General features: G+C 38.3%; 1 protein-coding gene across 8 annotated transcripts in view; it reads left to right on the top strand.

The window, feature by feature from the left end:
* The window catches only part of ZNF385D (zinc finger protein 385D), a 609937-nt gene that overhangs the window by 514873 nt on the left and 70868 nt on the right, over positions 1 to 24196 (top strand). For all 8 annotated transcript variants that reach the window (XM_039525575.1, XM_039525573.1, XM_039525576.1 and 5 more), the window contains one exon: positions 11040 to 11202. In XM_039525575.1, the coding sequence (XP_039381509.1) occupies positions 11040 to 11202 (163 nt within the window). The remainder of the gene's footprint in view (positions 1 to 11039; positions 11203 to 24196) is intronic.

The following is a 24196-nucleotide window of genomic DNA, read 5'->3' as shown; positions in this document are numbered from 1 at the left end:
CAGTTTGCTACAAATAGGTGTTGTCACAGCAAAAAAAAAAAACAAAAAAACCCAATACCAAAAACAATAGCATGTGTATCTTCCAGATGTAATGCTGGCTGTGAGTTACATCAAAATTCTTTGAAGTAAAAAGGAAAGAGGAGCACATCCAGAGCCCAGTGACTCTTGGGAGGCATTGTGGGATAGAAAACAACGCCCTGTGGAAGAATTGTGGGATATAAAACTTCATGCTTTAGGGCATAGGCCATTGTGAACAACTGGGGGCTAGGAGGAAACTTTTTCTTTGAGCAGGTTGTTCCATATACCCTACTTCAGGGTATCTGGAAGCTTCCTGTGAAGCAACTGGTAGTGGCCACTTTTGAAGACAGGATATTGGACCAGAGAGACCATAGGTTTGACCTGGTATGGCAATTCTTTTGTTCCTAGAAACTGTGCCGCCCCAAAGACTTGGTTTCCCTTTGGCCTTTGGGGAGGACGGAAGGATTGACCCTTCAGTCCTGTGCCTAGCCCTCTGATGTCTTGCCCTCTCCCTCTCTCTGTGTGCTGCTGTGGAGAAAGTTCACATGGAACAGACCTTTGAAACACTCCATGCCCTCCAGGGCAACGAAGAAGGAGGTTGGATTTAACCCAGGGATACATTTGATCCTGCAGATGGACTGGACACACAGATCACTATTCAATGAGATAGCATTCACAAATCTTATTGGTGGCATTTGAATTTTCACACACTAAGGGTATGTCAATATTGCAATACAAACTCCACAACTGGCGAGTCTCAGAGCCCTGGTCAGTTACAGCTTGGGCTGTAGGGCTAAAGATAGCACTGTAGATGTTCTGGCTCAGATGGAGCCTGGGCTCTGAGATTTGCTTCCATGGGTCTTTTATTGCAGTGTAGACATAACCTAAGTAGAGCTGAACAACCCTCCCTCCCGACACACACACACACACACACACACACAGTTTGAACATACATTTTTCAGGGGATCTCCATCCCCCCCCCCCGTCATCAAGTTAGTGATGATTTCATTATAAACTCAATCAGAATTCTTCAATCAGCTCTCTAACAGGCAGAAAAAAACAGAAAACTTTAATAGAAATTTTTAAGGATTTTGCCCCCAATCAAATTAAAATTTAGAAAAAAAATAGTTGAAAATTTTAAACTTGGAAAATTTCATCAACTCTAATACTCCATAATATAAAAATAAAATATCTGTGTCTTTCCTGTTCATGTGTGCATATCACAAAAGCACAGTAGAGGAAATATCTTCAGTTATTATTCTTTACCTCTGGAGAGGAACTAACTTGCCCTTAATTCCAAATGACTTCTTCAAATACAAATTAAAGCACAATTTAAAATATACACTTTTTGGCCTTTCCTGTTTTTATGTTAAGTTTCTCATGTTATTTTTAGATCCCACTCACCACCTTTTTGTCTAATGCCCTAGCTGGATCAGGGAGATAAGATCTGGAATTCAGGGAGACCATTGTTTTGAACTCAAGCACAAAAGAAATGGTTGCCCTAGCAACAGAAACCAGGTGAAAACACTTAAATTAGCTACACTAAACTCACCCACTCAAGTTTCCTTTAGTTTCAGTTCACAAGAGGAATCCAGCGAGAATCAAATGTCTAGTACTCAGTTAATGTGAAGTTTTCAAGTGATCTGAGGGGCTCAGGAAAGGTAAGTCCTGTACATTGTTTGCTGCAACTGCAGTTGTGAACTGCTGAGGCAAGGATCTCCACTTGTGGCAAACTGACACTCAAAAGGCACACACTTTATTTCAGTGACTGTGATTCTCTTTGCAGCTGAGATCAGGAATTATATTCTGATCTTTTCAGTACTATCTAGAAAATTACTCTTTATCCTGGAGCAATTGCTATTGTGGATTTATCTTAAGATCAGCAGCACTTATCGTATATTTAAATAAACATGCTATGGAAACAAACAATCTAGAAGCTGAATTACTTTGAGGTTATTAAGCCTGTTATTAAGTAAACCACCAACTTGTTTTATGTCACAACAATGTGAAAGTTTCTGTTTTTCTTCTGTTTTGTAGTTTAATTGTATGTCAGCTGCTCCAACTGAAATCTTCCAAGCCTGCCATTAATAGCACATCATTCAATTGATATTTATTAACATAATGAACAAAACGTGTGGTGTCATTACAATTACAGAAGAGAATGTTGTTTTTTTATTTATATATATATAATGGCATATATCCTGTTGCTCAAGTTCTCAGTTCCGAATATGCCTATTATTTCAAAGCAATATTCATATTTTACCTAACTGTAGACATTAAATGTGTATTAATTTATCACATAAATTGCACAAATGAAATACTCTTCTTGGGAAGCCGTCTACCCTACTCTGAGACTACTGGCTTGGTTCATCTGAGTGGAAACGTCAAGTTAATTTCATTTGCTCTTGAAGCTTTGACTCTAACAAAGATTTAATGTGGGCAGAAAAATAGACAATGCTTGTCTGTCTGCCAATTTGTCAATGTATTACTGGTTAGATTATAGACTTTTATGTGCTAATGTTAATCTCCATCTAATATGCTGGTTTGGAGAGAGTAATCCCCTTCCTCACCCAAACAGAAAAAAACAAATTTTGCTAATACCCTAAGTGTTATGATTAATGCTATCACGTTATAAGTTTACACAAATATAGTTTCTGCTATCTTGAATGTCAGTACATGAAGTCCTCCCTGGGACTTGGGAAGATTACAAACATGCTTAAACTTGACTTATATATATATACACATCAATAAGGGGAATAATAAATGGTCAACTGTGACATACCAAGGTCCTATACATATAATTACATGCAAAAAAAAAAAAAAAGACCTGGGTTAAAAGGAAGTTATGTAGGGGGCAAAGCCAAGCATTCAAATGTTAGAAATTGCCATGGAAGGTTGCCTGTGCAACTGGAACTATAGTCCCTTGTACACATGCATTCTGATATAGTCAAAAGCAAACCACTATGTGAAAAACAGATGGGCAATGGTGATATTTGACCTTTTGTAATTTGGCCAAATCAGATGGATTTTCAAGGAGACAGCGAAAAGCAATCTTCTCATCTTCCTTGCCAAATGTCAAGGTCATGCTTCAAACCACTGAGGCCGTAGCGTTTTTCAAAGACTGTTGCACCATAGTGACCAGTCTGATCTAGTGCTCAAAGGGGCAGAAGAGTTCCATAGTTGGGACCAATGGAGCTGCATGGTGAGGGAAGGAGCTCATACAAATGACTCCTCTGGCCTTGGAACAGGCCTTTCTCCCAAGTGCTTGAGTCAGAGTTCCTGCAGGATGAGTAGGAGGGGAGGAAAAGGGAGATTTGTTACTCCAAAGAAAGAGACACAAATTTACCTTGGAATGACTGGCTGTAGGCATTTCTTCTCGTCTCCCACCATTTGCCAGAGCAATGGGGAAGATTTATTCTCTCCAGCTGAAAGTTCAGTTTTGATGCTTGGTCTGCTGTCACAGAGTTGACCCCTGGAAAAAGGGCAATTTGTCCTAATCAGTCCACTCACACATCCCTGGCCAAGGAGCCTTGCTGTGTCATAAATGTCTTTGGGGGCCTGTGCTACAGATGCAACTTGAGCCATGCAGTAATTAAAAGTTGTGGTTCTGAATTACAAGCACACTGATGTTGAGGCCTGTACAGCACAAGAAGTTGAGATGTGACAGAGATTTAGAAGAAAAACTGGCTTTACAGAATGAATAAATGACAGAATAATTTTTAAAAAAATCAGGTTGCTCTACAATAATTTCTGTGGCTGGGGCTTTGTGCATATTTTTAAGCACAGCTACAAACAAATATACTGTGTAAAAGCACCCTTATGCTGTTGTAAGGTGGTAGAATTGAGTACTCTTCTAGTTGAACATAAAAATATTTTACAATGCATACATCACATTTAAAAAATAAATTATACCAAATTAAATGTGACGATTCAGGCTCAAATCCTTCAAAAACTTGCATTCATGCTTGACTTTATACACTGTTGGGCAGGTCCTCAGCCGGTGTAAATTTGCAAGATTCCATTGTAGTCAGTAGATCTTTACTGATTTACACCAGCAGAGGATCTTCTCCTGTAAGTAGTCCCACTGAAGTCAATATATGCACTAGAAACAAACAAAATAAAAACCAACCAACCCACAGCATTTTTGGAATATTGACAGATTATCCTTGTAATGCAGTATTAAAATAGCACTTCTGAGAGAGGGGTTCACTCACCACAGGTGCCCCATTGTAACTGAGGCAAGCTCTCTTCTTTCCTGCTGTCCTGTGTTGACAGTTGCTCTGACTCTGTGGCACTCTGGCCCTCTTCTGATTCAGCCCTCCAGCCTGGTCACATGTATATGTCTACCTCTTTGGAGGTATATAAAGAGTCCAACAACAGGGTATCCCTATGAGTTGGGTGAGAGGTCTCACAATCTTGACCCTTCTGTCTTTAGGGCCTTCTCTCATTTAGATTCCCAATATCAGGAAAAGACTTAAGTGTGGGTAGGGGAGCCCAGGCCCACCCTGTCCACCAAGTTTCAATCCAGGGCTGGGTGGTAAGGCATGCACCCATAAGTGCTATACTGTTGCCTTCCTGGATCATTTTGTACCTGTCCCTTTCCCAACAAATAAAGTAAAGACATACTGAATTTAAAGGTAAAGTCTCTGACCTTCTGAGTGCCATTAATGTCTTCTCTGTCGGTTTGATAAAGTTGCTACAGCAGGGCCCCAGGAGTATGGACAGTAAGTCAGTTCACCTCCAGTTTGTTCTCTTATTGAGCTGGTCTTCTCCTCTTTTAAGCTCCTCCAGTCCACACATGCTTTACAGGTATGGTGGAGTTGCCTAGACCCAAAGTAGCTCTTTAACCCCTTTCTTTCTGGTGCAGGGTTTTTACACCCCATGAAAGCCCCAAACACTATTCACTGGGGAAAATACACTCCACTACAAGAGGGTCCATGCAAGAGATTATTTATCCATCATCTTTTTTTCTTAGCTATTGCTACATTAGGAGCCCTATCTGACCTTTATTAAGTCAATGGCTAAACTACTTTGGATTTTGATGGGAACAGGATCCAGCAGTAATAAGGTATTTGGTTCTGCAGTCACATGCTTGTTTGGGCATGTGCAAAGCCCTCCTTGACTTCCATGCTTATTGCCTATCTGCGTATCCAGTTCCCATTGAATCACAGGGAGCCTGTAGGAGGCTTAGGGCCTTGTGTGGGTTCTCTGCTCTGGGGCTGATTTCAGCCATTCCCTAGTTATCAATGGAAGTTTGAAACATTTAAATATTTTTTATATCTGTTTTTTCCCCTTCACCTTGACTTCACTGAGCACTAAGGTTCCTGTACCCGCACAGAGCTTATGACAGTAATGAGGCCTAAAGAGCCAGACTATCTGTTGTTCCAAACCATTTTAAAAAAACCCTCAACTAAATCTCATGCAACTTTTTCCACAGAGGGTGTCTGATTTTGATCAGAATTTCTCGCGCGGGTTCAGAAATATGGCATTCCTACATTTAGAGTGCAGTTGACTCCAATGGTGCAATGCAAGCCTTCCTCTTTGTGTCACAGACTGGTGAGTGTGTTACAGGTTCCCCTCTGTGTCCAGTATGTAGATGATGATCCTTTGTTATGGCCCCTGCTAGAGAGCTAGAGAGCTGTACCTCAAGCTCCAACAACTTGTGCTTTTTAGCTTTGAAGGGTCCCAATTCAAGTTCAAATGTGTTGGCTAAGATGTCTGCCATCACACTTGTAACCTGGGAGTAACTGGGGCCGCTGGCCCTCTTCCTTCCCAAAAAGGCAGGGAAAGGGGTCTGTTCTCCCCACCAGGAGTGGCAGAAGCAACCTTTTCCTCCCTGTCCAAAACCTAGAAATGCAGGGGACCCAGTATCTACTCCAGCAATTGGTGTGGAACTGCTTGGTTGATAGGCCAGGACTTCTGCACTCTTATGGTACACAGAGAGCCCTCTGTTGGGATGGTGTTCCTGAAGTCCCCTAAAGCAGTGCATCTTGGAGTCAACACCTGAGAGGGGTGAACAGGGCTTCAGTTTTCACCTCTCACAGAGGTATTGTTTTAGGCTTTCTGCAGACTCAGGTAGACAACTCTTCTTATTGTTTATTGTATGTAATATCAGAGCACCCAAGGGCTCACTACAAATGTTAGTTCCATGATTTTTTTAAATCTTTCAGCTTTGGGTTGGGTTTTGTTAAGAAGGGTTTAGCTAGAAGGAAAAACAAAAGGAAGGGAGAGGGGTGTAGATGGGAAGGGGGGGAAGGCAGGGAAAAAGGGGGAGGAGAGCATCAAAGGCAAGTGCAGTGATGCTGAGTGAAAAGAGCAGCAAGGGAGTTCTTTTATTTCATTATTTTTAATTAAAGCTAAGATTTTGATATCGTCATGACCCCGGGAGTAGGGCCATAGGCCTGGGGCTATAGTGCCTATGTATGACTTAATCTGGGCCTGCTCACAGGGCATAAAGTTAAGCACACGCCTAGGTCTTAGTTGGATCCAAGCCTAAAGAACTTAACTGAGATGGTATATGATTGACTCATGTACACAGCTTCTCAGGTTCACAGGGTTCTCTTCAAGACTGCATTGTAGATATGATGAATGTAATTCTAGGAAAATACTGATGTCTGGCTTGTTTAAAATATTTCATCTGTTTCCCATTGCTCACTCAGTGCCATTTGCTTGGTAATGTGATGCTTTTATGGTAATTGTGGTGCAGTGCAATAGCGATATAACCAAATATGTAATTGTTCATATAGAAATGTGAAAAGTCATTTTATTTGAGTTAATGCTGAAGTTTTATTAATTCATGTATAAATTCTACAAATTCAACATAAGCAGGTTTGACACCTTACTATTAAGGATTAGAATAAAAATAAATAAATAAAACCAGGGCAAATTATTTGTTTTGCTGAGGGTTTTAAAGTTGATCTACACTACTGAGATTACTAGGAGCTCTTTATAAATAGCTAGTGAAAAATTATTTGGCATTTTATGGCTTATCTGGCCTTGAATTGGATACAAATTCTCCTAGAATTGATCCTGCCCACACTTAGTTATGTGCAGGATCAGAGCCGTCAAAGCTTAATTTAGGATCCATAGATATCTGGCTTTGGGTATAACCTAAAAATCTCCCATTTGTAGCGTTTCAGTTTGCTGCTGTATAATGCATACTCTCTTACAGCGTAGTGTAAGTTTACATTGGTAATATTTCATATGCATCGCTGGTTTGCTTTCACATTGTGACAGTGGCACAGCTTTACAATGCCAAGAGTGGTGATGTTTATCAAATTATGAAGTCATGAGTAAAGAAGGAAATATTAAACTATATGTACATAGTTTATAGAGGCTGTACTGATGGTGAGAAACAGCCTTCAATTTTAAACAACAGGTCGTTGGTTTTTTGGAAGGGGACGAGGAGTAAATTACAAAATATACTGTAGTAAAGGAGGAGCTTCTTCCCATACTATTACCTTTAATCAATTTAATCTGATAGAACTACTGGTTTAGGTAAAATTAGAACAATATAATTTCCCAAGGACAATGGACCTCCCCAGTAACTGGCAATTAAAACAGGCAAAAGTCCTTTTTAAATACACTGTGGTGCAAGCCTACCTCCACTGAAGTCAATGGCAGAATTTCCACTGAGTTCAGTATGTCCAGGATTTCAGCCAGTGAATCTCATACTTGTACTCCTCTAGCCAGCTCTTTTCCAGTTCACTTTTCTTTTCTGCCACTGTTATCTTCAAGAGTGTCACAGGAGGATTCCCCTACCCAGGGGCGGCTCTAGGCACCAGCAAAACAAGCTGGTGCCTAGGGCGGCAAAATCTAGGGGGCGGCAAAAGGCTGGGGCCCCAGCTCATCCTGCCGCTGCGAGCCGAGGAGCGGCCCGTCCCCTGCCGCCGGGGGGGGGGGGGCAGGCTGGGCCGGCGGACCTGCCGCAGTCATGCCTGCGGGAGGTCCACCGGAGCCCCGGGACGACTGGACCTGCCGCAGGCATGACTGCGGAGGGGGCACTCGTCCCACGGCTCGGCTGGACCTCCCACAGGCATGACTGCGGCAGCTCAAGCGGAGCCGCCGGACCCGCGAACCGTCTGCAGCCGCGGGAGGTCCAGCCGAGCCACGCGGGACCAGCGGTCCCTCTGCAGTCATGCCCGCGGGAGGTCCGCTGCTCCCGCGGCTCCGGGGCTCCTGCCGTGCATGACTGCTTGGGGCGGCCAAAAAGGTAGAGCCGCCCCTGCCCCTACCCCATATAATGGTGTAGTCAGTTATTCACTGTTCTCACATAGTTCTGCATCATGGTTTCCACAAAAAATCTGACATATGCCTTCCCCTCCTTCCCACTTTTTTTTTTAAATTCTGCATGACATTCTGGAATAATTGTATCTTACAATCTATCTGATTTTTTTGACTTAAGCTTTAAGTAGTAATGGCATTCTAGTAATGACACTTATTTAGTTCTCTTTCATTCTCTAAGAAATGATTTAGTCAGGTGCTGCTATCACATTTTCTATTGCCACGCTGGATAGAATATTTATGAATCATTTTCCATTATTTCCCCCACTGGTTTCCTCCTGCTGTGGAAGATAAATACAGATTTTTGTAGGGTTCCAGTTCAGAGTGTAAGCTCATTTGGGGCTGGTTAAATGCTTATGGAGCAAACTATCCCATCCCACATAGAACTACCATTAACCTGCCAGCTGTGATTATCTTGAAAGAACCTCAGTTGCCTTTGTATCCCCACAAAGAATTGAAATTTACATTCTGAAATTAAAAAAAAAGGCATAAAAATCTTCTGTAAGTAGACTATGGTAAACTGGCAGCCCTCTGTAGGAAGTGAGTAATGAATAGTTCTCCATAGCAGCCATTTTTTACTTGTAAATTGAAGCAATGTGTTTCTACTTGGAGCAATTCTGTTTCTATATTTCAGAACTCTGTAAAGGTCACAGAGTCCCATGAAGGGCCTCATTGTGCATCACGTGTATACTCAAAACTCTCCTTGAAGTCAAGTTTGTGGAGCTGTACCAAGGAATGTAGAAGTCAAGGGGAATGATGGGTGCACAAAAAATACAAATTTAGTTCTCTGAAGAAGCTCAAGAGAGTGTGTCAGACTAATACCATATTAATAATCAACTGTGTATGACCAAATTCTGATACATTTACCCACATTCGAGAAGTAAGGTACTAGTCAATGTAAGTAAGTATATCAGTGCCAGGGCCTGATTGAGCTAAATAAACTCGAATGCATTAAAAAAAACCCACTTTTGGAGTAGATAATCATACTTAGCTATAAACCATAGACAGAGACATGATTCAACAGTGGTATAAGGATGTACAAACAGTATTGTGCCATTTTAATGCGGTCATCCTAACCCAACATTGGTCCTTCAATTTAACAGTAATTAACATCACTTAACTGTTCATATCTGGCTTACAGTATGTCTCAATGTTATGTGTTGGGAACTGTAAAAGATGCATGATTGTGCTATTTCTGTTAAAGTTGTTTCTGATTAATAACTTCACTGTCCAGTGTTCTTTCAATAAGGGTACCTACTATAGCACTTTAATCATTTAAGGGATAGAGAAATGAATGTTTCAACCAAACTGAATGATGCATGTAAAAATAGAGCTAACAGTTTTTTGCTGGAGTTGATTAAATCTCTCTCTCCTACACTTCCCCCACACCCCAGATCTCAGGCATCCAGGCAGGAATCATGACTTTTCATCAGTGCTGAGAACTATAAATAAACCTCAGTATAATATAAATATTAGCTTAGCATTTCCTGGCATCACCCCAGAAAATTTGCCACAAGATAATGTTCAAAAGAGATCCTAGATAATGCAGCAACCTCCCACCTCTGCAGTATTGGTTTACATTGAATAACTAAGTCATGTTATGGCTTTGATCCTTTCAGTTCCATACATAATGAATTCCCGCTGTTTTCACTACAAGTTGCAATTCTACAATAGAACATACTTAGCTCTTGAATCTAAAATAACTAAAGTTTGAGGTCTTTCCTGAAGAAATAGTGGTCTTGTCCGTAAGCAAAAAAAATGACTTGCTACCAATCAGAGTTGAAATTCAGTAGCAGAAAGCTTGAGGCATCCCATTCATTTATGAACTGCAGGATTGGTTCCTGTTATGCAGAAGAGCTGTAAATAACCAGAGAAACTATTCAGGAAGAATATCCACAGAGCTCCACCATGTTTTTAATAAGATACATTTTATACTTAAATACCCTCCAAAATCTGTAGCATAAATGAAGACAAGAGTTCTCACAATGAGCTCTTAAAATGATAGGGATTCAAGGTTCTTTAGAGTAGTGTGAAAATCCCTGTAGTACATATACAAATTTGGCCGTGATCTAACATCAAGTAGACAAAACACATCTGACAACACACTAGGCTTGGTTGGAGGGTCATACACTGAAAAGTTCCTCTCACCTTGAATTTTACAGGCTACCTTTGTAGCAGGTAGACTGAAGTGATCTAATTTTTAAAAAACCCAGACATTTGCACGTCTGTGTTGTATTCAGTTAGTTCTTAGGTGATGGGGTTTTCTGGACAATGAGTCCTTGCTTTCCATTTGAAAAGTTCCTGCTTCCAAAGTTAGATGTAAACCATCTCCTATAAAAACCTGTGGCAAGGTTTGTAATAAAAAGTGTATAAACTCTAGACTTGTCAAAAGAAAAACATATCTTCCTCCCTGCTCCTTGAGACTTTGAATCTTTATGTGATAGAAAAAAGCTCTTGATAGCAAAACTGAGAAAGCGGATATATTTTACATGTGGTAAAGTAAAGCTCTATTATACTGATCTGAAAGTAATACAGTATTACATAATATTTATCATATTGGGGTTGTTTGAATATGATTTTCATTGTTTCCTAAGCATCATTCTGCACAGAATTTGGTCACTGGCTATGTATTGTGAATGGTACCCATTATTGAAAGGTAGTCTGTATTTGTACTAATACAGAGAATGCCAGTTTAGAAATGAGCCTGATTGCATGGTTCATTTTGTTCTCCTTTGTAGAGCCAGGCTGCGGCCCACTACAAAGGCACTAAACATGCCAAGAAGCTCAAAGCACTGGAAGCCATGAAAAATAAGCAGAAATCTGTTACTACCAAGGACAGCGCAAAGACTACCTTCACTTCCATCACTACCAATACCATCAATACCAGCTCTGACAAAACAGGTTAAGCGATAATCTTTGTTGTTTTTTTTTTATTTTTCTTGTTTAACTCCATGTCTGTTTCGCTATGTGCTTGCCACATTGATTCATGCTTGATCCATCTTTCTGTGTAATATTGATTTTGTTCTTTTCAACACACTTGTGAGAGTAAAATAGTCATGTAACTGACTTCTCTTTTATGAAAAGAGGCTTGCCATTCTTTTAGGCTAGAATGCATACATATGACTCAGGTAATATTTATGTCAAATGAACTATTAAATACAAACTGCTCTAAATCTTGTAGTTTGTATGCAATGTCTCTCTCTACATAATTACCTATGGCACATTTGTTTTAACTACAAGCAATGCAGCAAATTGCACTAATTGTGTCTTGAAGTCTCTGATAAAAGCATTGTTGGTAAAAGACATACTGTCATAAATTTCAAGCATTGCATTATTATTTAAAGTGCATGATTTTGAGCTGGGTAATAGCTATATAACCTCCACTCCACATAAACAGGTAAGTGTTATTGATGCCAATTATTTTGCTAAACTGAGTCTTCATACTGAAATAATATTATTTAAATTATTGCTTGGGGACTAGGTTTTTTACTTGCAAACAAAGCCCATGCAAGTATCAGGTGAAGTCAATGAGATTCAATTAACCTGGCATTCTAAATATAGGCTACTGTATTGGAAATTTCAAAGGAAGGATGTAAGTTTAAAGAAGATAGTTTTAGTTGTTCACAAGAAATAATTGCTCTTATATTTCTCTGCAACATGCGTACTGTATGCAACTCATGAGATGCATACACAAAATCTTACAGGAAAAAATAATGCATGATGAGCAAATAATGTATAATATTCTGGTGTTGCTGCTGAGAGCTGCTCATCTGGAACAAATTCTCCTGTGTCAGTGGCTTTGGTGTTGTAAATAGAAATGCACAAACAATTGAAAGAGATACAACAAAAATATAAGTATCATATAAACACACATTTAATTATTTTTGTAAGGTCTTTGCTGGAAGACATATGGTAAAGGCAGTATGTGTGTTATGTGGAAATTCATGTTATAATTGTGGTTCAAAAATGAAGGTGGATTTTTTCAGACTTGTCATATGTCCGAACTTGGCACAAGGGGTGCCTATAAAGGGCTTCCTGTTGCATCATGAGATTTTTCTAATACTGAATGTAGCCAATTTTTTAGTGACACTAAAAGCATTAATAATTGTGGAACAGTGCGGGGAAGGAAGGGGAGTACTGAAACATAGATACAAAAAATTCAAAACTAAACTAAAACTTAACCATAGTTTTAAATGTTGGGTTTCTCTTACTTGTTAGTGAACTGGATATTCTGTTGATATGTTGAGAGTAAGTTTTGTGCGAAGGACTGACTTACTGCTTTATAAATGATCATGACAGATTTCTAATAGACAAGGGAGGAAGACAAAAGTGAAATATTTTAAAGTTGTAACTTTTAATTGTTAAAAAGTTTTGCCTGCATTGTTTTGTTTTGTTTGTCTGAGGCAGACATTTGTTCGGCGGATGATCCAAAGCACATCAAAATCGGTGTGATTCTTTCCATTGACTTTATGGGGCTTTCAGTCAGGTCCCTGACAGGTTTTATGATCTGCCGTATATCTGAACTCAGTATTTTGAATCTGTGATTATATCTGCATACAAGAAAGACAACTGCACTGGGAAGCACAGGCCTGGGGAGAAGTTCCTTTCACTTTCAGATCTCATTTATAACTTGCTGGAGACATTCCATAAATTAGGTATATATCCTATGTGAACAATATGCATTTGGTGGTTGTTTGAGCATTCTGTACTATCTTTGCCACTGGGGCCATTCCAGTGATTTAATTTTAATTACGTTATCCTGATATGCCAAAGTCCTATCCATGGCTCCAAACCCGCAACCCCCTAAGTATTTGTGTAAGTTTACTCTTGTGAGAAGTACCAATGAGTTCAGCCATGCTACTCACAGAACTGAAGTTATGTGTGTATAACTGTTTGCAATAATGAGGACCATGTTGTTATGATAATATCAAATTAGTGTGAAAATAGGGATTGGTCATGGAGTCTTGGAAAGGAGAAGGAAGAAGAAGAGAAAATGCTGATTGAAAGATCTGATTTTTAAAGTACCTCTGTGGAGGAAGAATCTGTTTCGAGGGATGCTGCCATGATGCGAACAAACCAGAAACCTAGGCAGCAGGAAATACATGAAGATCAACTGAAAAAACCCACAAATATAATGATAGAATTATTTTCACGAAATATTACAAACCCTAGCCAACTGTTGACATTTAGAGATATGATGCAAACAAAAACTCACCAAGCTTGCTCTTCTGTCACTCCTAAAATGTATCAGCCAAAAGAAGGATCACCTGTGGACATTTGGAGCCCAATTCTGCACTCTGGATTTCTATTGGCGTGACTGAGAGCATAACTGAAACTTCTTATTTAAACACAATTCATATAGAAAACATCATCTGCAGTAGCAAAAGAAAAACAGTACAAAGATTTTGGGTAGCCAAGTGACTGACATTTCCTGGCAAAAGCAGGACTATTTGGACTCATCTGCAGGATTATATGAATTTTCTTTTCAGTTGCCCTCCATCCCACGCGGGCTTCATAGAACTCTTCTGTATACAAATATTTTATGAAAGGTAAAGAGAGTCTTGTGCACCACATATATGTATTCTGAGAATGGTGGCCATAAAAAGCATGTACACTGAGATTCACATCACTGATCTGAATGTGTTGCTATTCCATATGGTTTCACTAATTTATTATACGGTCCGTGATTTTGAGTAACCTCCATTACTAGTTCCTCCTCACATGGTCATTTGGAAATAGTTTTTTTCTACAACTTTATGAAGCGGTACACAGAAGATTAATGCATGATCTCAAGTAAGCTGAGAAGGGGTCATGTTCACATCACCACTAATGCATCATGTACAAGAGTGGTTAAATGGTGGATTACATGTCAGTCATAGCACACTGGTCAAGATTTCAGTTCACTGGTTCTGCTTACCCTGTGCAACACCTACATCAGGAAACCTGCAGTGCCATGCAATAAAGATTATGAAAAAGACCACATAATATACAACCTGATGCAGGAGCTGAAGCAGCAATTTGTTACGTTGCTTCTCCCTAAAGTATTTTGTCAGGCAATGGTGTCAACATGTCTTAGTGCAATAAATAATGGTGACTATGCATCTTACCATACAGGGCACACAGCTTAAAATCTTGAACAAATGATGGCACTGCATACTGAGGGTGGAAAGCAAGATCTGGGGACATTTTGCTCATTCTGTGAAGGTCACTAATATCTCAACCTATCTGAATAACCTTTAAAATCAATGGGAGGCTTCAGCTAGTTGCAGTAAATGAGTGATTCTTTGGAGCAGCAAAGAGCTATGCATGGATGTACTGGCAGTCACAACAATTTGAAAGGAAGATGCCCTGCTCTCAACGTATTGGAACTTTGGTGATGCTAAATTTACACTGGTACGGAAACAAGAACTTAAGATTCCTTCCCTCTGCTGAATCTGTGGAATGTTTGAGAGGTGACAAAAATGCATATTTTTATCAGCATAAATATGTTCTTATAAATCAAGTCCTGAAGGCATAGGGTCAGATTCTTTGTTCTACCCATCAGAGAATTTGAGTGTTGCTTCATCTTCCTCTGTCTCCATACGTTGTAGGCCACACATAACTCGTGGTTGTGTCCAGCATCTGATATCAATACAGCAAAATAGGCCATTGAAAATATGACAGTCACTGACAGAGCTTCCACCCACAGAGATCAACAGTTTCTATGTTGTTTCTGGATGTTATACAGTTAGGCCAGATCCTCCAGGGTATTTAAACACATATCTTCCATTGATTTCAATTGAATCTCAATGCCTAAATGCCTTGGGGACTTAGGCCCAGATCCTCAAAATTCCTATTAAAGTACAACATTCAGAACACTTCTCTAAAAGCGGAACAAAAGTTTATTTAGGAGAGCAGAAAAAGTATTCTATAAACCATGGTGTGTGTGTGTGTGTGTGTGTGTATAGACCTTTTTTCTATCACAACAGGTATGATCTGAAGATGCTTTGCTGCTCACAGAGCTGTGGCATAATACATTATCTTCTCATGTATATAGGGCAACAGGTTGATACACATTCTTTTAAGCTTTAGGGTGCTGATGGGAAAATATTAGAAAAAATAATAGGTGAGAATCTGAAGCAAAAAGCTGACACTATGCGTGAGAAAGTTTAGGGAAATTGGGATTATACATCATATGAAGGGTTAAAGGAAGCTACAATTTTTTGCTGAATTATATCTGTCAATTATTAGCAGACTTGTATAACCCTTTAATAAACGGATTTATTGGAAAACTGAGAAAATCCTTGTATAACAGGACATTGATGATGAACAGATGGCAGTTGGGCCTGAAATGGCACCCAATTTCAATCCAGCTTGCACAATTCTTAAATGTGACGTAGGTGAGCCCGTTCAGCATCTGGTGCAACGAAGTGCTGATGTATTGGATGGGAGACAAGGAGGTAGGCTGAAAGAGTAAGGGGAATATGAGGAACTTGGAAAGAGGAGGTGACTGGGGGAAAACTTAGAGGAAGAGAAAGTGATATCAGGAAGAAGAGATGTCAAAAAGTAGAGACGAGATGACAGAAGTGCCACAACAGCTGTATTCCAGCAACTATCTGTTTCATTTTTATATATTGTGCCTAAAAGATTTACCCAGCACTCTCCTAGCATATTCCTTAGCCTAAATTCCATGGGTTTATTGAGATTCGGATCTGCACTAGTTTTCAGTTATGAAAAGAAGCCTTGGAACATGCACTATTGCCATCACACAGACATGTGATTCATATTGCATTACAGTAAGAAACATTATTGATGAGAATCTGATTGATCAAACTGCTAAGTGTCTTTTGCCTGAACTTTCAAATTGCTTCTTTGCATCTTTCTGCTGAAATACAAGGAAAATGTGAAACTGTAGATTCTGGCCTTACCTGGTTTTCTCTTTGTGCCATATTTAGGCTCCATTGTCTTTGGATAACTTGATCTTTTCTAATTATTTCCCTGTGGGTCAGACCTATCCAGGCAATCTGCACACCTAGCTTGGAAGATATTTTCCATGCTGAAAGGTCTTAGAAATTAGAAACTGAATTCAGATCTGATGTAAGCAGGTGCAGCTCCACTGACTTCATTGTAATTTCATCCAATTACACTAAGGCTGAATTTGGTGTAGGGAGCTGAGAAATGGAGTTCTCAACATCCAGTATGTCAGGTGGCGCTGTTGCAATGGGTAACCTTGCATCCAGTTCAATAAATCATTTTTCTAGAAGTGAAACTAGTTAACTTCTCAAATTATCCAGTTGTCCCTCTGATTTATATAGTATGTGAAGGAGAGAGTGACAATAATTAAGTAACAATTCAAGCTGAACAAACAATTCATAATTTATTTTCTGAGTTTAGCTTCTTTTTTGGCTCACAAAATGTCTGTGACCAAACTGCAGTTTCCTCAGATTTGTTGTTCAAATTTCCTTGACAAATTTGAGTATTTTTATTCAACCGTGGACTGTCTTTCAGTATTTGATGCTGAAATATCAAAATTTGAGCTAAGTTGGTTAGCTATTTTTGGTCATATATCTGCTGGTACTGTTTCTTATTGGATAAACATAACCTTTCTAATAAGAATGGATGGCCTATGAATTTCTGAGGGAGAGGAAACAGTTTAGGAGAAGTTGGCAAGAGATGCACAGGGTTAAGGAATTACTGAAAAATTGTAAATCCTCTTCATTTTAAGACATATACACGTTGGCCAAAACATCATTCCTAGTAAAATTAGACTATTGATTAGTTGCAGACTATAAATTTCAACTGTTTCTCATCACAGTCACACAAAGTAATTAGCAGTGTAGAGTTCTACCTGTAAAGTCTGCAGCCAAGTCTTTGTCTGTGTGGATTGCAGAATCCTCTTTCTAGTTTGAATTGCAAGCTTGCAAAGAATGCAAACTTAAAACTCACCATCCACAACTGTTTGTGTGAGAGAAACTTAGTCAGATGAAAGTTCATGGACAGCAAATATAATAGATGTATAACCCTAAGGGCCCTTCAATGCCAGCTGGCAAAAGGTTTTATTGATGTGAAACAACAAATCTGATCAGGCCTGATGTACTCACTACACTTAACACATTGTTGTTGTAGTATTCATTGGTGAAGAATGTTGTAAAAAGTATCAAATGAGAGCTTGTATCATACTGATCACCGTAAGCATTGTGAGATATATGTACAGGTGTTTTTTTCCTAAGGCAGAGAGGTAATCATGTCACCCATAGTTTTGGGAGCCCCGAGAACGTGTCACAAGGTGTGCAACCACTATCACAGTAAGTTCATTTGAAAATTTCAGAAAATGAAATATAGACATTGTGTTGTTTGCCCTGGTATGTTTATAATGCTGATTGACTACTCCTTTCTCAAATTCCCTGAGTGAGCTCTCCTTGTCTAATACATTTATATTATGGCTGAAAATAGTCAAATCCATGTGTATTCCAGATATATGCAGAGCTACATTTGTGATTCATCTCCAGGACCTGGCCTGGAAAAGGGCTCCCATTAGAAAAGGACAGCCAATTTCTTCTTGTTGCTGCTCTCATTTTATCTCCTTCTCATTTCTCTGTGACTTCATTTTTAGTACAAGCATCTGTTTCCCACTTATATCAATAGTGGATAGGGTTGATAGTTTATGAAAGAGTCCTCAAATTTGGAATCATTGGATTATTTCTGTTCTTAGTGACATTGGTATAATTAACATTGGACTTTTTAGTAACCATTCATTTGTTTACATTAGAGTATATAATCTATTGTTCAAAGATCCATCATACTAAATTTTCCTCTCATAAGAAACCCAGAAGAAAGCATATTAATTTTTTCATGATGTCTTACAAGTAGTTATATACAACTCCTCTATTTTTTAGCATTTGAGCAGCATAGCAGCTTTTTTATGTAATCTTTCTCTTAACTAAAGAACATAAATTGAATTTATAGCAATCCCAATATGTGTAATGATGATACGAATGTTTAATATATCTTAAATTCATAATAGTATTTTATACTAACTGAAATCTACTATTGGATTCAGAGCAGTTTATTGTACAATTCAAGTATAACATTTGTCAAAATATTATAGACTGTGAATACACCTACAAATAGAAAAAACTCTTTAATATTCTAATTCCCAAAAGACAGTACAGTGCAGTACATGGTTATATAAATTAGCAATACTTTGTTTCATCATACTTTGTTGTACCATGAAGCGTGCTGTGATTTTAACATATAATGTCTAAGTACTCTTTCAGTCATTTAAGGCAGATCAGCATTAATGGACTGCATGCTGTGTCCAGGCTTGTAGAGATCACTGCTACATATTTCTCTTCCTTCACAAGTCCATATGTTGGTACAGATCAACATACAGCTGATGATTTTGAAGTCTGAATCTTTTAGGCATTTCTGGTTCATATGACCTCATTGAGTCACATATTTTAGATAGGGGAAACCAGAGCTGTATGCTTGGAATAAGATGTGAGTCTTTCTGTATAATTGCTTGGTAATTTATACATTAAGGGTGAGAGATTTACATCGAGCTAAGGGACATGGATGCCCAATTCTCATTAATTTTAATGGGATTGGGCATCTCAACCCCCTAGGCAGCTTTGAAAATCCCACATTAGGTGGCTGCGTTTTTAAATGTTATTTTCAAAGTAAAAGCTTTAGATATAGCCTTGCACCAACAGAGCAAATGGCACACTGTTTCATAGATGCTATCATTACTTGTCAGAGAATTACAGATTATGGATGAACAATTATATAGCTTCTTGATTACATTCTTGGAAAATTCAGTATAATGACCCAAACTAGCCATATTTGATCAAACGCCAACATTCTTGACTTTAAATTACCTATGCTTTGACTTTTCCGTGCTTTAGACCATCCATAATTAATTGCAGCACAAAATGTTATCAGCATTCCACAGATGGTAGTTCATTTTTGCATTTGAGCTTAATGGTCATTTGAGAAACAATATATTCTCTTTTGATTTGTGTGTAGAAGTACTTTTCTTTCTTTTTCAGTGTAGTCAAACGGTAACATAAAATTACAATAATTTATATGTACATCAATTGATCATTAATGTGCAATAAAATCCTTTTTTTAATTGCATCTATATATGTTACAACTAAGATTTTCATCATATGGACATCATGTGCTTTCTGGGGACCCAGCTGCGTTTGATTGGGATTGCATGGACAACAATTTTATGCTTCAGTACTCCTACAGATACAAACTTCTGTCGGTCACAAAATCTGGAGCATCCTATCCAGATAGAAAGAAAGAAAAATGCTTTTGTTAGTATTGGACATATGACTGGAAAAGCATTTTATACTAAAACATTTAATAGAGCCTTTCGTAGCCTTTCAATTGTCAGCTTGTTTGTTGCTCGAACTCTTGGAATAATGTCTAGTTTGTCAGGTGATATCTTTACACTCATCAGCTTTGCTATATAATCTGAATACCGGATACATGAAATACATTATGTCTGCCAGTGGCTCCTTCCAGACTGTATTGCGTTGTTGTTTGAGCAGTCCTGAAGCTAGTTACAGACGCAGGGGTCAAAGGTGTTGTAGCATTGGGCTCTTACAAGAGATTGTAACATTGCAATACTTCCCCCATACTCTGTCACCTTTTTATTATAAACTCTTAGGATTAGAGATTTATTATATTAATCTGCTTGTTTATTTTCTGAGTTTATGGACTAATTTGCTATGGAATTGGAACCAATCCCACGACCCTATACTTGCAAATGGTTGTTAATTTTTTTTAATTTCTGGAAAACTATATCATTGCTCTCTATACAAGTACAACTGAGGAAACAGATCTTCCTTCAAATGCTCCAGTATCTTCAAGCTTGCAAGTGAGACACTTAGTAATGCAGGAAAATAACAGTGATTATTTGTTTGTCCTTCCTGGGGGTGTTATGAACTTTGTATCACATATGGGAGGGAAGATAGCCCCTAGTAATGCGAAGAGTCCACATCTCCACATAGCCCCTAGTTTAGAGAGTGAAGAGGAGTGTGTTGGAGGCATGCTATCCTCAACTGGCAAAACCCCTCATCTAGAAATACTTATTCAGTAAAACATATTAGTACTACAGGAAGCTGATTGCAACTGAAGAGAACCAATGGCTAGAAACTGTAGAAAATTCATAAAGGAAGCAAGAGTTCAGAAGAAGAAATGCATGGGTGGCAGAGTTAAGGATAGTAAGAAGGAGTTTTTAAGACTTATAATGGTATTCCACTACTATCTGGAAAAGGCAGAATTGTCAACAATAATGCATAAAAGACAAGTGTTCAATAAAGGAGGATGTATTCATATTGGATGATGATAATGAAATATTTCCAGTTCGGCAGTAACTGAGGAGGATGCTAACCAGCTGTTATGGTAGATACTGAAGTTAGATATTTTTAATCAGTGGGTCTGGATAAGTTGAATCCAAGTGTTTGAAAAGAGCTGTCCAAGGAGCTCTCTTGGCTGTTAATGTTGCTTTTTAATAAATGTTGGAACACTGGGAAAGTTCCAGAGAACTGGAAGAAAGTTAATATAGTGCCAGTATTTTAAAAAGATTAAAAAAATTATCAAGTAATTACAGGCCTGTCAGCGTGACAATTGATCCCAAGCAAAATTGTGGAATAGCTGATAAGAGGTTTGATTAGTAAAGAATAAAAGGAGGGTAGAATAATTAATGCCAATCAACATTTGTTTACAGAAACTAGATCTTGTCAAACTAATTTTATATTTTCTGAGATTTGTTTATAAAGGTAACAGTGTTGATATAATATACTTAGACTTCTGTAAGACATTTGAGTTGGTACTGCATGGCATTTTGATTAAAAAACTAGAGTGATCTAAATCGTAGGGTGTGTTTGTAGCAGGAACTGGTTGTTGGTCCTATGCTATTTAACATTTTATTCAATATGACATGGAGGAAAACAAAAAATCATTACTGCAAAGTTTGCAGCTGATACAAGAATTGGGGGAGTAGTAAATAATGGAAATCACAGGTCACTGATATAGAGTGATATATAAGTTAGCTGGGCACAAGCAAACAATACATATATCAGTATGGCCAAAAGTAAAGTCATACACTTAGGAACAAAGAATACAGGATAGCAGGAATCTATACTGGGAAGTGCTGACTCTGACTTGGGCATTGTGGTGGATAATCAGCTGAATGTGAGTTCCCAGTGAGGCACTGCAGCCAAAAGGACTAATGTGATCCTTGGATATAAAAACAGGAGAATATTGAGTAGGAGTAGAGAACTTTTATTACCTCTGTGTTTGACACTGTCCAGTTCTTATTTCCACATTTCAAGGAGAATGTTGATAAATTGAAGAGGATTCAGAGAAGAGCCAGAAGAATGATTAAAGAATTGGAAAACCTACTTTATAGTGAATAGACTTAAGAGATCAATCTATTTAGTTTATTAAAGAGAAGGTTAAGGGGTGACTTGATTACAGTCTATAAGAACCTACCAGAGAAACTGAAATTGATAATAGAGGGCCCTCAATCTAGCAGACGAAGGTATAACAAGGTATAACAAGATCCAGTGGCTGGAAGATGATGATAGACAAATTCAGATTGGAAATAAGGTGCAAATGTTTAAGTGAGGGTGATTAACCACTGGAACAATTTACCAAGCAAGAACTAATTCAGGGTAGTCCTATGTCCAATGTTATTCAGATGGTCCATCTCGATTATCAGAATGGTGCCTTTTGGCCTTAAAAATCTGAATCCATGAATATATAATCCACTGAAGAAATATATGTTCATGACTCCCCTCTTGCACCCGCTCCAAAAAAAAAACCAGGCATCTGCCATGCTTGAAGACTTTACCTTTTCATCTGATATTGTGCATTTGAACTGTGCTGTAATTTAGGTCCCATTGTGGTAAAAACTTATGCTTATGCTTAACTTTAAGCAAATAACTAGTCCCATTGACTTCTGTGAAACTACTCGCATGCTCAAAGCTAAAGTTCGGGCCCTTAGATTGTATCTTGCTTGGTCAATAACTATTTATCCCTCTGTGTTTTATACAGCACCGGACATGTGTTAAGTGTTCAATAAATAACAAACAAATCAAACACCAACAAATTTAATTGCTGGTATAGACTTGTTCTTGCTAATGTAAGGACTTCAAGCTACAGAGCTGTATGCATCTTGTATCAAGAAGAATAATCTCTGTATTCTTAACCGTGTCATAAAATTGATATTGGAGAATTAAAAAAAAATGACTGGAAGCTTAATTTCTTTCTATTCTTATGCCAATTTTAATATTTTCTTTCTGTCTTGGGCAGACTTAGACATAATAAGACAATTAAATTTTATGTTCTTATTCCCCAAGGTCTACATTTACAAGCATTTTTATCCACTCGCATCTTTCTATCAGAATTTAGTTTATTTTGTTTTTTCCCTATCCCTTACTTGAACAACTGGAAAATAAGCATTTGAAGGGATTCAGAAGTATCTCCTAATCTGATCCATGGGATCTATGTTAATCAAAGTGTCAGTAATAACATCATTTTTAGCTCCCCTCTACTTGTTTCCTCTCAATACCAAAGGGAGAGCAACATTCCTATCAGTTGTACTTTTTGACCACATTTTCCAAGTTTCCATTTCTGCATGTAAAAAGATTTTCCCTTCCATTAGAGCCCCTGAAAGAGCTGTTTTAGTTCATCTACCATATCATGGGAGTCCAGAGACATCTGCTCTACAGTTTTAATCCATTTCTTTGCTATATCCAGCTTTTTACTATTTCTGGTCCAAATGTGTCTATTTTCTACTCCAATGGTTTAATGGCTGGAAGTGAAGTTTCTAGCATAGCCTAAGCAGATCCATTTGAAAGTTCCATAAATAGATTACTCACTTCATCCACCCTATCCAGATCACTAGCAATGGTTGCCATTAATAAATCAACATTCACCAACACTTATTTCCTGATTTTAAATACAAGGAAATAACAATATCTCAGACAGTCACTGAATGCTAATCAGAGCAGCCCTCAACATTTTATGGCTGATCTTTCAAATTAATTTTTTGTCACACATTTCACTCCATCCCCCTCATTATAATCCATTACTTATCATACCAACATACACAAGACTGACCTAAGGATTTGGAGGAAAGTTAGCAAGATGATCCTTTGAGACTCGACCAAAACTTACTTAACTGTCTTATTTTACTTAAATAGAGTGTATAGAGAAATGTTAAAGTAACAGCACTCCAGCTTCTTCCTGCAGAAGTGGTGTCAAGTTCAACTCTAGCCATTGGTTTACAAAGGAAAAGGTTCTAAACCAACTTTACTCTTTAAATTAAAACTGAGATTCTCTATTATGTTCCTGGTTTCCCCAGTTTAAGGGAGGCTGCAATTGCAGGCTGTATGGCTCCTAAAGGCAACTGTTAGCAAATGTTACATTTTTAATGGCAAGCACTTTAGGATACCAAAGGGTCTGCCTAATTCCAAACCGGGGAGAGCTCAAGGTTTCCATCTGCTTCTTCCTCCTCTCTCCTACTTGTGAAACCTATCCATCCTAATACTGCATGGCTTTATCCCTGTCTCCTTGTCTTTTCCCCAGTTTTCCCTCATCTTATTTTGTGACATTTTATCATATCTTAGTTAATTTTAAATGATGGAAGGAAATTGGTGGAGTTTCTTAGCTTTTAAATAATCTTCTCCCACCATCTTATTAAATGTAAATACTCATGTTTTACACCAGTATCTTAGTCTATCACTAACAACAATAGTGTCCTTTGGGGCTGGAAATCCAATTCAATGTCTTTCCTTCAGGTAATAATTGTTCTAGTTCTTTAAAGAGACTTAAAATAAAAAAAATAAAATTCCAAACTGCTCTTCCCTGAGAGCTTGCAGAGCCTTATGCCCAACTG

This window comes from Mauremys reevesii, linkage group 2 (genome assembly GCF_016161935.1).
Source record: "Mauremys reevesii isolate NIE-2019 linkage group 2, ASM1616193v1, whole genome shotgun sequence".
In the NCBI taxonomy this organism is placed as follows: domain Eukaryota; kingdom Metazoa; phylum Chordata; order Testudines; family Geoemydidae; genus Mauremys; species Mauremys reevesii.
Note: the sequence above shows the minus strand (reverse complement) of the source record. Positions and strands in the feature narration are given on the sequence as shown.